This window comes from Vanellus vanellus (assembly GCF_965231255.1).
Source record: "Vanellus vanellus genome assembly, chromosome: 1".
Taxonomy (NCBI): domain Eukaryota; kingdom Metazoa; phylum Chordata; class Aves; order Charadriiformes; family Charadriidae; genus Vanellus; species Vanellus vanellus.
In genome coordinates, this window is record NC_138905.1 from 140532881 (window position 1) to 140546782 (window position 13902).

Consider the following 13902-nt stretch of genomic DNA (forward strand, 5'->3'; position numbering starts at 1 on the left):
GATGAGGTTAATATTGTCTTCCTAAATGCAATCTCTTTCTATAGCGATAGGATATCATGTTTCTAATTTTAATTACAGAGGTGGGTGGGTTGGATCACTACAATTGAGATTTGGGTTAGGGTGTGGATTTATAGCCCTGCTCCTCCCTGTAAAGGCTGGAACTGCTTATGTCTGGACTCATCTTTTCAATTAATTTGCCGTAATTAAAGGGTGCTGTGTGGGATGGGGCTAAAGAGAAACACAATTAAAATGTAATGCTTCTCCTTTAGTATCTGCATCCTTATTTATTTTAAACCATCTTCAATGCTCTGATGAGTTTAAGTCTTCCTGTATCACACACTGCGCAAGCAGAAATATGTGAGTGAACTGTTGCCAATGGCTCTGAGCAAGCATGGGGCATGTTTCAGATTACACTGTGTTTTCTTGTTTGGATCTGATCTCCTTGCTAGGCGAGGCTGAGAAAGGCAGCTCTAGGGGATTTACTTCTAGCAGCAGCAGCAGCACATGATCCATCAATCGCGTGATTCTCACCACCGAGGACTAATGGGGAGGGCGAAGAAAAAGCAAACGCTGCCTTGGGGAAGCAGCAGCAGTTTCTTCTGCTTGTGGGGCCCCTCCACCAGCCGGACGCTTCATGGCTTCTCCCAGGTTAGAAACCTACTGCTGCCCGAACCGGGATGCAGCTACACAGCTAGTGATGAACTTCCAGCCTGAAGTCTTCTGTGGAGTTTGCATTGGCAGCGCCTCCGTCAGTCTGCTACTGACCATCCTGCAGCTCCTGCCGAAGAAGGGACAGAGCCCGCGGAAGATGCCCAAAGCCTCCTCCTCTTCCACCATCCTTCTCCTTATCTCTATTTGTGACATCCTTGGTGGCTTAGGTAAGCACCAGTTTGATGTCCCTCACCCTTGCTGTAGCAGGGTCTTGTTGCTCTGAGGTACCATAGCCAATGGAGCTGGTAAGTGCACAGCAGAGATTTCTGGGGGAAACATCCTGTATGTATTCACAGGAAGATTTGGGCTAAGGGAGGTCAGAAAATGATGGGCCTTTGGGACAGAAAGGTCTTGTTTATTAGTTATATTTTATAAGGAAAAGCTCTTGACAAATCTACACCAAGATCTCTGCTTTAAAACAAATTAAAATCTAGAACAGTGGCTGCTTCTCAGAGGAAGGCATAAAAGTGGAGGTGAGGCAGCATATTTAAAAGTAAAGCTGCCATCAAACACTTAGCTGATCCTTAGGACTACATTTGAAAACAGTTCCTATATGCCTTTAAATCCCCTCAGTCCAAGTTTGCCATCTTGTTCACGTGCCAGCCTCTTCTCTCAGCACATTATGTCCACGGCAAATGAATTTGAATTGCAGCTGTACACACATCATGCTGGACACAGGCTTTTGAAATGTGAGCAAAGCTCCCTTATCAAGAGCAACCTGCTGCCCAGCCCCTGGCTGATAGGCTGGAGGAATAAAACAACAGACAAGAAAACAAAACTCATGAGTCAAAATGAAACTAATGTGTCTAAATCTGTCCCATCAGTCTATGGCATTTACTGCCAAATTAGGTATATATTACCATGACACATGCTATGAAAATACAGGATGAGTTTTATTCCACAATAACATTTTTCCCCTCACATTAGTTAACAAGTAGTGCTGTAAATTTAGTAAGTCTCTCTTGCTGCCTGGGGAGGGAGGGGGATTTCAGGTCTGTTCCCCTTTCATACCTAGCCAGGTTCTCTTACGGTATGTCATAGGTACCAATATTAAAACAAAAAAATAGAGGGGGAAATAAGAAGAGAGAGAGATGGAAAAAATGTGTGTGTATTCATCTGGAAAAAGTCCTTTCAGTCAGATGAGGCCAGCAATAGATAAAGTTATTTTTCTCCCTTTCACTGGTAAACTCAAACTATTTTTCCATCATTGTCTTGGAATTAAACTCATTTTGGTTGGTGGGAAACTATTCTCTCTTGGAGGGAAACCTGGTGGGTTTGTTCTGCTATATGTTGATGCTTTAATGCCTCTTTCAAGCAAACCCAGAAAATCTGACTAACAAACTGTAAGTTCATTTAAAACAATAGGCAATGTTCTCACCTAATTCTGAAGCCCTGCTTTGTTCAGTCCTGTGACAGAGAGCAAAAGAGCTGCTTGTAAAAATGAAGACAGTGAAAAGTGGGAAATAACTTTTTTCTGCAATGTGGGATTATAGAGAAACGAACATTAGCATATGAATATATGCCGGTAAAATTGTAAATAGTTAGTTACTGGTTTATGTCAATCTGTTAAATGCTACCCAATTTATTTTAGAGAAGTGTGTGACAGTATCTTTAAATAAGTGAGATTTTAATCTACGTAACATTTCAAGTCCCAGCAGCTTCAGACTCTTGGAGCTGCTTTCCCTGTGTGATTACACCAACATTTAAACAACACAGTTGTTCCTCCTCTGCTCCTCTGCAGCCATAGCCTTCCTGTGGACGCACAAAATCTGGGCTGCGATGTGAAATATGTGGCCGGGGAGAGGCATGTGACACAAATCACACCAGCAGAATCAAAGCATTAATACTTTTTTTTTTTTCTTTAGGTATGATCTTCAGGTCAAGTGTATGGCTAGGCTTCCCAGGCTTCATAGCTAATATTTCTGTGGTGAATGGGACCGACGTGTGGCCTTCTGCTTTCTGTGTGGGGAGCGCGGTAGGTACAGAGACAGTCTCCCCTTTCCTCCCACTCCCGCTTGACAATCCCTCATCGTAGGGAGCCTGAAAGGCAAACCACTGTGTCCGAAAGGAGATTTGGCTGTGAGTCACAGCTTGGATATGATGGTTTCAGCCTCTGCCACACCCCTGCAAGTGCATTCATGCCTTCTGCCGAAAGCCCAAAAGCCCGGCACAGGGACAGGCAGGGTGTTAGCTGCCGCACGGTGTGTGGGGGGGCACAGGGCAGCGCGGGGCAGACTGGTCCCAAGCTTTTTGTAGTACTTGCTCATTGCTGGAGTGTTGGGATGGTGGATGGCAGAGCCGTACTGCAATCAGGGGTACGGAGGCGTAAGGGTACTACAGACATTCCCAAGTGGGCGGTGAAACCACCAGCTGGGTTCGCACTGGCATCGCTTATCCCCTGGCGGCTCCTTTTCACCCGCACCATGAGGGTATCTGCCCACCTTCTCCAGCAGAAATTGTAGCCTTTGTGGTGGCTTATTGTGGGGACTGACCAAAACCAGCAACTTGGGTAGCTCAAAGTAGCTTTTGCGGTGTGAGAGTGTGTGTTTTAGAAACACAGGGGCTGCAGGATAAATACACCCAAAGATGCAAAGCTGATGCAGAAGTTCTGTCCCTGCCATGCAGGATTATGGCTCAGATATTGCTGTTTATATGGGCATTCAGAAATGACCACATCTGGCCTAGTCTAATTTAGTATCTTCTGGGTTAAAACATATAGAATAAGAAAATGCAAATACATTACAAAAGTGCAGATTGAAACTTGGTTTCAAATATTACAGTCGTAGTACTGAGACATATAATTTGAGTTTACTGTACAAGAAAAAGACATGTTTTTACTAAAACACAAGGAATGACAATTAAGACAGATCACCACTTTACCCATACGAATATAGGGTGCCCAATGAATTAATGCATAAGCAATGACAGTATTAGCTCTACAATTCAAAGTTTACAATATGAAGAGGGTATGCTGCATGTAAAAAAAATTATTCAGCTCCAGTAATTTTCAAATAAAACAATTTGTGCCAAAATGCAACTCACTGTACCTTATATGCCTATATAATGAAATTTCAGTCATGATACTGTTGTCCATAGAACCAAACATCAGTTGTACGCATCTATCAATTCTCAATTCCGTCATACATGTTTAAGTTTTGCTTATTAGATGCAAATGTCAACTTTGTTTTCTTTGAGGAAGGGGAAACTAGCAACATCAATATTTTGTAGCAAGGAAGTCCTATTCAAAATCCGTGTTTCCTTATGTCTTAAATTTCACTTTCTGGCCCTTAACACAAAAAATAATATTTTTAAACAGTGACAATGATACTGTATGCAACCTGTTTGTTTTTCATTTGGATCTCAGGTTAGGTGGGGAGAAGCATAGCAGTCTACCACAATTTTCATTTTCCCTTTCTTGAGCTCAAGCAAAGTGCTGTAGTTTGAGTCACTTGCTAAATTTAGATTTAATTATATTGGAATGAAAAATAACCCTCCTTCCACTCACTTCCCCTAACATATTCTCATGTGAGTTAATAAAAAGTTTCTGATTCTGTTTTATTTTTCTTTTAGTACTATTGTTTGATTTCACTTACCCACAAGCCAATACAAACTCCAAATAGTGAGGCCTTTAGGCATCTCCTTTGAATAACACCCTTTGTTTTGCAGAGGGGTACCCTCCTGGGCACTGTAGCAAAATGCATCATTTTTCAAAAAAGTGAGGTAGCATATGAAGTTTTTGGGTTTAGATGAGTCTGATTTATATTATTTTTGGAGGCAGTCTTGTCTATGCTGGATTTTCCAGTGGAAAGACCCCACGGTTTGTTTCTGTATGTGTGTGTGTGTATAGTAAATTGTGCATTTTTTAATTGTAAATATGTAAAAGTGCAAATGAAGTCTTATGCTGAGTGTTGTGGATAAAGTGCATTACAAGGAAGCCCGGATTTTTGTTTCCTGACACCTCTGCACTAGCAAAATGTTAGTGCACTCCTGTTCACTAGCAAAAACCATGCACTAGCAATGTGTTTGAATTAAATACAGAGTAATTCATGTCACAAATGACCAGGGGCAGGGTCTACACCCATGGTGGAAGGAAATATTTTCCAGCTTGATTTACCTTTTGGAGGAAGGAATGGTAGATCTCTATTCACTGATGTTTAGCTCAGTAACAAGTATGTTGGTTTCCAGCTGTAAAAGGATGCCACTATGGAGCTGTGACAAAGGATATTCAAATAAGAACTGAAAGAGGGCTTGGAGGGAAGGTAATCTGAATTACTGAATTAAGATAGTTCCAGATTATTACAAAGACCCAGCTCCTGTGGGGGAGAAATTTGGAGTTTATGAACAGTTGCAAAGAAAGGTCACTTATCTCATGGGAAAAATGTATAGGGTCAGTTCACAAATGCTGTGGAATTTAACTTGACTTGAACCTGTTTCCTTTGGATTTTTATTGAAGAAATCAATCAGGGAGTTCAGTATGGATAATGTTTCCAGAGGCTGAGTGATATTTTTGTTAATGACCTTTTTTTCTTAATAACCATTCCCTGAATCGGGTTCTTGTGTATGGAGAAAACGCCCATCACATGCTGAACCCACAATTCATAGGCTTACTGTGTTCGTCACTGACCTCAGTTATATTTTCATGCCTCAGCTACTGAGAAACTACTAAAATTTTAACCTAAAATTAAAACATCCTCACTATAAATTTCTTTTGGCTTCACTCATGACATTGAGGGTTAGGACTGGAGAGGTAAATAACACGTTTTCTAAACAACAGAATAAGCTCTGAAAGCAAATGCTGTTCAATTTACCTATGACTTGACCTTTTGGCTACAGCAAAGCTGTTCCTGTGATTCTGAGTAAAATTTCATACTTCATGATCTCAGCTGGAAAATACACACATTTAAAGAACAAATCACCAGGCTAAAGGTTTGAGCCTCTTCCCTGTCCCCAGTGGTACTTGAGAGGCAGCTGTGACATTTGGCATTTTTTTCCCTGCAGATGTGGATCCAGCTATTATATAGTGCTGGCTTCTGGTGGTTGTTTTGCTACGCCGTTGATTCTTACTTGGTGGTAAGAAGATCAGCTGGACTGAGGTACCAGAGTTAAAACTCTGAATTTGTTATTTGCCCTTCCAACACTGTATGTCTGTGCTTGTCTGCAGCTGTCTAAGTGTATGAATGAAGCTTGTACAAACATCTGATGTTCATACAGTTACCAGGTAGTGATATGGATGACTGGTGTGCTAAGTGCTTAAATTGCCAGGGCAATGCTCAGATATTGGTTTGTTTATATCCAAGTGGAATTTAAATGTAACTGAATTCATTGAACCTTTGGAAAAATAGGGAGCAGAACGGGGTCTATAAACTTTATTGCCGTGAGATACTATTTTTGTCCCTACTCTGTACCTGAAATTGATTCTTGAGGCAAAAAAAAAAACATTATCCTGAAAATAATAACCAAATTAACAAAAAAAATAATATTTGGGCCTGATTCTAAGATCAGAGTAAACAATGAAAGACTTTTGGCACCCAGATCTGAACCTCCCTAAGATGGGAGCAGTATTTAACACTGAAGATAAACCTAATTCTCTGCAAATTACAGAAGGGTGGTTTATTTGACTCTTCAGCTCCATTCAAATCCCCTAGTTTAATCCCCTAGTTTTTTCTCTGCAGGAGAAATGAAGGATGCAGGCATTCCTTCTGGAGATTTAGGCATAAGGGAAAAGCTTTCCACCCTACAGGCTGGAGGACATGGGACTTCTGTGTGCAAGCCTGAACAACCGCTTTGGCTCATCCTTTTTCCAAAGGTTCCCCCCCCCCCCCCCCCCAGCCCCACCTGTTTTCCTTAGTTTAATGTACTGCCAGTGTTGTTCTGCACTATTTCTTATCTGTAAAGCTTTTTTTCAGTGAGGGTCCTATTTTTATGTTGCACTGTGGAAAGTGTAAGGTTTAGTGTCTTTAATTATGCCTGTCCTGTTTGGTGCCTGCAGTACGATTGTGCTGTACCACATGATGACGTGGGGTCTCGCAGTGATGCTCTGCGTAGAGGGAATTGCACTGCTTTACTACCCTTCTCTGTCCAGGTAAGCAGGACTCTGGGAACAGCCTGCAAAATCATAGCCCTCTCTGGTCATTTGAATGTCATTTGGCCAGATTTAGAGACAGATGGCCAAATGTTGGGCTTTTTTGATCTTTGACAAGCGTGTCCCACTGAGTCAGTGAGTATTCTAGAAATACCTGCCTGGGTTTCAGGAGTTTGTGAAGAAATATGCCCGGCAATACAGGCACTTGGGCATGCTGCAGCACTGATCCACCTTCTGCTGTGAGCCACTGTTCTCCCACTGCTGATTTTGGCTTTGTATTTGTTCCTTTAAATTTGAGAAAAATGCACAGACAGCATATGTTAATAATCAACTTTGGGTCCCACGTAAACTGGTGGTGGAGGTGTGTGAATTAAAAGTTTAGGACCTCTTTGCATAATTTCTTTTATTTTTTTTATGTTAAAGGTGACATAGATAGAATAGCCAGAACTGTCAGATGTGGGCAAAAAAAATGCATAAGATGTTAATGATTTCTTCTCAGCTGTGAAAATGGCTTGGAGCATGCAATCCCACATTACATCACAACCTATGCCCCACTCCTGCTGGTGCTGGTGGTCAACCCCATCCTGTTTAGGAGGACAGTATCAGCAGGTATGTTCCTAATGGCCAGTATGAATTAGTATGTGTTATTTAGCAACGTAACAATACTGTAAAAAGTCATGACTGTGTATTCAGTGATGTGGGATAGGTCCTCATTAAATCATAAAGATATAGCAAAGGGTGGGAGGGAGCTGCATATTGAAATGAAGATACCATCTTGATGGGAAATTTGCCCTAGAGCCACACTCTGATGATGTGCTCAAACCATGCTGTTATAAACCTCTGCTGCAGATTGGCAAAGGTGTTTCTGTGTTACTAAATTACTCTTGATTTAAAGTATTTGAGGCAGTGTGTAGTGGATGCTTAACTCTACTGTAGTATTGGTACCAACCTGGACTTTGGAATTTAATTTATTCTGGTTTAAAGATAATGTTGGTGAGATCTGATAGTTGATTTAACTTCTTGGCAGCCCTGGAGCTAAAAAAAATAATAAAATATGATCAGAATTTTGTCACTGCTGATTCTGAGATTATGAAACAAACGGGAATTGTACACAACGCAGATGGTATCTTGAAGTTCCCATTTAATTTATTATCCAGTGCTTTGAAAAAATGAGACTGAAAAGTAGCTACAGATTCAATGCATTCTTTGCATGTAATATGATCGGTGCTAGATGTTTGTGGTACCTGAATTCATACTTATCATCTACACATTGAATATATAAAAACAGCAACAGAAGACCTTGTATTCTCAGTTCAGTCTTCATCTCATCTATCCTGCATCCCTCAGTAATACTCATTTTCAAAGGAACAGTTATTCCTTTAAAATGTTGTTCCTATAAAGAGTTGCTCTTTTTATGGGAAAATACACACTGAGTATATTTGTGCCTGTGCACATGTATATTCCTTGTGATACCTGAACAGCATGTGGCATGACTGTCTATTTTTGCTGACATTACACCTTGAAGTTTTAGAGGTGTAGCCAATGCTGTATCAATTGCACAGTGAAATATAATGTGCATAAAAGGATAGCATGTATTCTATTTTAGTCTAGACATCACATAACAAATGTATCATTATGTCACACATGATATAGAAGTTGTAAGCACTACCTTTTTACTATAAAAGAAAATTATGTTGACCATACTATTTTCTATTTTCAGTGGGACTGAGAGAAGAAAAAACAGCTAGTGGGATATCACTAATTTTAGGAATCCATAATGGATGTACTTCTTTTCCTTTAGTATTAGGCTATGTGTGAGATTCCTTGGTGATGGTCCTTCCAACTTCTGAACTGCTGCTGGAGACAAATCCATCCATTCCTTTGTTCCCTCTTTACAGATATCTATATTCTGGATCCTTGTGCCTATCACTAATAAGATACACGTATGTTAATGAATATTATTGTATACTTTCCAGTTGCCTCCTTACTGAAAGGGAGACAAGGGATTTACACAGAGAATGAGAGACGTCTGGGGACAGAGATCCAGATCCGCTTCTTCAAAATTATGCTGGTATTTGTTATTTGGTAAGAGGTGCATTATTTTGATTTAAAGTGCCTTTTTGCCAGCTGGAGAGGGTGGGGAACAAGAACAGAGTCTGATGGGTTGCTTTGTTTGTTTGTCTTTATGCTTGGAAGGGAAGGTGTCTAAGGAAGAAGTAGCTCTAAACTAGTTCACAAAGTTGCTGAATCACTCATGTAGCATCACAAGGCTGCAAGGAAATGATAAAAATGTTTAACCAACAGGAAAACAATAACCCCAAGAAACAATAGCAAAAAAAAAAAAAGTTTGGGCATAGACTAAAGCTGTCTGGACCAGTGGCTCCCCAGCACTGTGGGGTGATAGATGGCATTCTGCACCCAAGATTTCTCAGAGCCTCTTGTCACCAAACACATCACTGAAAACCTACAATAAATAGGCTTCTAAGATGGGCTACATGGCCCTGACTATGATTATATAATGCAGCCACCTCTGTGCTTTGGAGATCCCAAGTGTGTGAAAAAAGCATGGATATCAACTGGAAATACAAGGTTATATGCCAGAAAGGAAATTTCAATATGATAGTGTGTGAAGTTTCTAATAATTTAATCTTTTTTTTTTTTTTAGTATTCCATCTTCCTCTATGAAAACAGCGATTTGGGGTAGGAAAGGAAAGAGGTAGGGAGGAGAGGAGAGAGGGAACAAGGGAAGTGGGGAAGGAGGAAGGGTACACACCTCATTCCCAAATCCCTGCGCCTCTGCTCCAGCAGCACCATCCAGCATGAAAGATTCTGGAGTGGTACTGGATGCACACAGCAAAACTGAGCTGAAATAGGGCCTGCTTTTGGAGGAAACAGTTTTTACTGCAATCTCACAATTATCCCACAGCAATAAAGGCACCAGAAGGAGTGGTGATCCACTCTACAAGGGTCTGTGCAGTGACCTAGCAAGAAGGAGTCACTTCTGTGAAGCGTTTACCACCTTCGTGGGTAACACAAACAACAGGGAAGGAAGGAAACGGTCCTGGAGTAGTAAAATGACTTGGCCAAACTTAACAGTCTCTACAACTACTTAACTTTTTTATACACAGGTACATTAATGCATGTTACATTGCTTTAAAAGGCTAAGGGAGAAAGACTGCCTTTTTATCTTCTCCCGCCTGCTGTATAATGGAGTGCTCTGAAGGGAAATTATTTTTTTTCTTGGGGAATAACAGAGTCCACTTGGCTCAGGAGAGAGGTTTCTAGTGCGAAGGGTGGGGTAGCCAGCAGGAGAGGGGGTGAGAGGCAGCAGCGAAGGATCCTGCAGCATGGCTTCCTGGAAATTGTTGAAAATAATGAGGAGGAGAGATTTAGCCAGACTTCCAGGGCTGTGGTAAGAAAGAGCCCAGAGGCACCACAGAAGTGCGTTGCAACCTAAGGAATGGTGGCCAGCTTGCTGGTCTGAGAGCAAGCATGAAAGAAAGGACCAATTCCCCATGGACACAGTGGGAATATTTGTTTATTTCCATTCTGTCTTATTCTGGGTTTTCCTATTAAAAAAAAAATAACCACAGTTCTAGTGTTGGATTTTGTTCTCCTAATAAAACAGAAGCTTTAGAGTGTAAAAACTCTCTCAAAGGTTACTGTAGGGAAAGACTGAGGCAGTGCCATCTCAGAAGCTTAGGGAAGATTTCTTTCCATCCCAGAAATCAAATATGAGATGATTTAGTCAAGGACAGCAGGTTGGGGCAACATGGGGTAGAAGAGATGCCTACAGATTTGGGAGGGGAGAGCAGGAGGTTTTACACTGCAATAAAAATATAATTGCAGGAAGGACATGTATAAACCCCTTTAGAAAGTATGACATGGATGCTGATGGTTTCCTTTCTGAAGCTGCAGCTGGACTATAAACACTGGTCTGGCTCTTTAGAAATCATAAGAAGATACAGCCATTTACTATAACCTTTACTTAGTGTAGAATATCCTCAATTTCTTTCACAGGATGAGGTTTGATTATGCTTATCCTTCTTTGGAAACAGAAATTACCTATATTCCAAAAAATTGATGGCATTTTCAAGGATTTTAAAGTCAACTATGGTTTTGTTTTGTTGTTTTCTTACGTACATTTTGAAAGTCTGCTGTAATCTAAGCCTGAAATTCTAACTCAGGCTAGAGTTTCTGCAGCCTTTTACAACACCCAAGCATATATTTGATTTCCTTATTGGTGAGCACTACTCTCTTAAGACACAAGCAAAAGTCAGCATGCATGATGTTCCCATTATGGATCACAGCTGTTTATAAATTTTGTCCTGCAATTTACTGTTCTGCAGCAAGCTCAAATGAACAGGTTTTTTTTTTCTTTGGGGGGTTTTGTTTGTTTGTTTTTGTTGTTGTTGTTAGGTTGTTTTCTTTGTCTAGTCCTGGGCTAGCAGGTAAGTGCCTGGTGTTTGATCTCAGAGACCTACTGGTCCCCTCAGATTAAGACAACATTAAAAAAAAAGATCTCACTCTCCTTATTGGTGATCCTAATTTATATAATTTGAAAGTGAAGCGTGTTTTACATATACATTCATATATATATAACTGTCTTGTTCTCTTCCTCTTCTTTATTCCTGCAATAGCTGGTCATGCAATATCATCAATGAGAGCCTTTTGTTCTACCTTGAAATGCAGCCAGATATCAACGAAATGCCTCTGAAGAACATTAGAAGTGCTGCACTGATCACATGGATTATAATGGTAAGTCAGCCATGACATTGCTTAGTCTTAGAAATCAGTTTTATAAGAGTGGTGGAACAGCACCAGTGAGGTGGGTGGTTTATGATTTTGGGGGATATAAACACTCTGAAAATCAAGGAAGAAAAGCAGAAAGTAAGAGAGAGGAAGGAGCAGTCACTGGGAGTGCTTTTCACATACAAATTTTGGCAAAAAATGTACCAAAGGCCAACTTTTTCTCCCACTTACTGGAGTATGTATTCTCTCTGTGAGTGATTGCTACGCATTTTAAGATCCAGAACTGACCACTACAATGATTTCTAGTCTAACCTTTCTAACCCCTGCTATAATGCAAACTACAAAGTTTTAGCTCACAATTCCTGAAGGCTTCCCCAATAAAATGGGCTTTTTCTGGTAATTCTGTGTTTGTAACTATGGTTTGCTTTATTATAAAGAATAATTGCATCCTATATCATGACATTTGGATAATTATTTGAAGACAAATACATGAAAAATCTTGAAAGCAATGCACCAAAAAAACCCTGTAAGATGCTGGCCTCTTACTGTACCCTACCCTCTATTCTCTTATTGGAATATTTGACAGGGGATTTTTCAGAGGTGATATTGCAGGTTCCTTTTCCAAGAGAGTTTATTCTGGAGTTGTTAAATACCTGTAAGGCCTGAGCATGCTTTGTGTAGTTAAGCCCTTGAACAGTTTTGTATTGAAGGTTAAGCGATGCAACCGATTTGATACAACCTCCTCCTCTGACAGGGAGTGAACACATTCACGTCACAGGGACCTTGCTCTTGCTCACCTGGAGAGCAAGAGGTCAGGTCTAGGACCTGAGCTCTTTTTTAAAAATGGCTGTAAAAATAATTTGCTCTTTTGTCATGAGAAAAATAGAAACAACTAAAGCCATTTACTTGCCAAGCATCCCACGGCCCTGGGAACAGAGACAATTGGGTTTGGAAATCATTCAGGATTTTCTTTTTCAGTGTCTCTCCCCATTTTTCCATTCCACTTTGATGGACATTTTCGCTGGCTCAGGAATCTGCAGCAATTCCAGACAGATCAATTCCTGCTATTTTTAAAGACTTGACTGTGTGTGCTAGTGTCTACTCTCGTATATTTGACTTGGCTTCTAGTGAAAAATATAATATTTGCTTTTGTGAATAAAAGAGTCTAGAGCTTGTGGGGAAAGTTAAAAACACCCAAGGGGAATGACCAGCTAAAAGTCATGCTAGAAAACCATTTGGTGCTTACCGTTCACTGGGATGGCCTCAGCATATTGGAATAGGTGGAGGTATTTCACTCCAATTTGTTTGTGTCTGCGATGGGAACAACACACACTCCTATTTGCGTGCAAATCACCATCTTTTAAATACAGCTGTTTTTCAATGGAAAGGAAGTTGTTAATGCATGCAAAACGTTTAGCTGGAGTTCAAAATGAAGCCTTGCTGGTGTAACTCCTGTTGCATTTCTCTTTCCTAGGGGGTTCTTAATCCGATGCAAGGCTTCCTCTTCACATTAGCTTTCTATGGCTGGACAGGGTGGAGAGTGGACCTGAAATGGCGAAAAAGAGAGATACCCTGGGAGTCAATGTCCTCATCAACTGTAGGTGAAAATGCCTATCCCTCACCAGTGAACTACCAAAGCAACCTCCATGATTCAAAGAAGGTATCAACAACTGACAGCCAGCAGACCGACGAAGCTATAAGCATGTTGTCTGAAGGTAACACTAGCGGTGATGACAGATTAACCAGGAGCTCTCCCATCTACCAGGGCTGGTAGTTTGTAGGCACGGAGCTGGATCCCACTTCTCACATTGTGAAGACTCATAAAAACCACATCACTGTGTGAACCGTTGCGTACTCTGGAATTAGGTTTGTGCCCAAAGTCTTGATAGCATTTCCTGTAACTTGTGTGTGTGTGAAAGACAGAATGTGAGATGGAGAGAAATTATGGTTTATGTCTCCATTCACCTTATAGGAGATGTGTTAAAAAGTATAAAAGCCCGATCCTTTTTCAGCAGGAGTATATCTCAGCAAAGGTCTATGTTACTTATGATTCTTTTTCATCCATTTTGTTTTAATTTGTCTTGTAACCTCAGTATGGTAGAAGATTCTTTTCTTTAAATAAATGGACTATTAATATGTCGGGTTTTTAAATGTGTTGCCTTGCTTGCCTTGCTCAACATAAAATTCCTCACCCAGAATTACAGAACTATGATTTCTGAGACACCATTTCCAGCCTTGACACTCTGGTAAAACATTAGTGACAGCAAATTTTGACATAAGCACAAATATTTCCTGTTTGTGTAGAACCTCACTGGCATAGTCTTCTTTTAGCTTGTTTATATGAATTTTCAGTTCGG

General features: G+C 40.6%; 1 protein-coding gene across 1 annotated transcript; it reads left to right on the plus strand.

Moving 5' to 3' along the window:
* Positions 1–634: 634 nt before the first annotated feature.
* GPR143 (G protein-coupled receptor 143) lies at positions 635–13572 on the plus strand (the record flags this gene model as incomplete). The annotated part of the gene is made up of 8 exons (XM_082484708.1): positions 635–878; positions 2577–2686; positions 5710–5804; positions 6701–6793; positions 7293–7402; positions 8770–8878; positions 11434–11551; positions 13020–13572. The coding sequence occupies 8 exons, from the start codon at positions 635–637 to the stop codon at positions 13317–13319; spliced, it is 1179 nt and encodes a 392-aa protein (XP_082340834.1). The 3' UTR covers positions 13320–13572.
* Between the last annotated feature and the right edge of the window lie 330 nt (positions 13573–13902).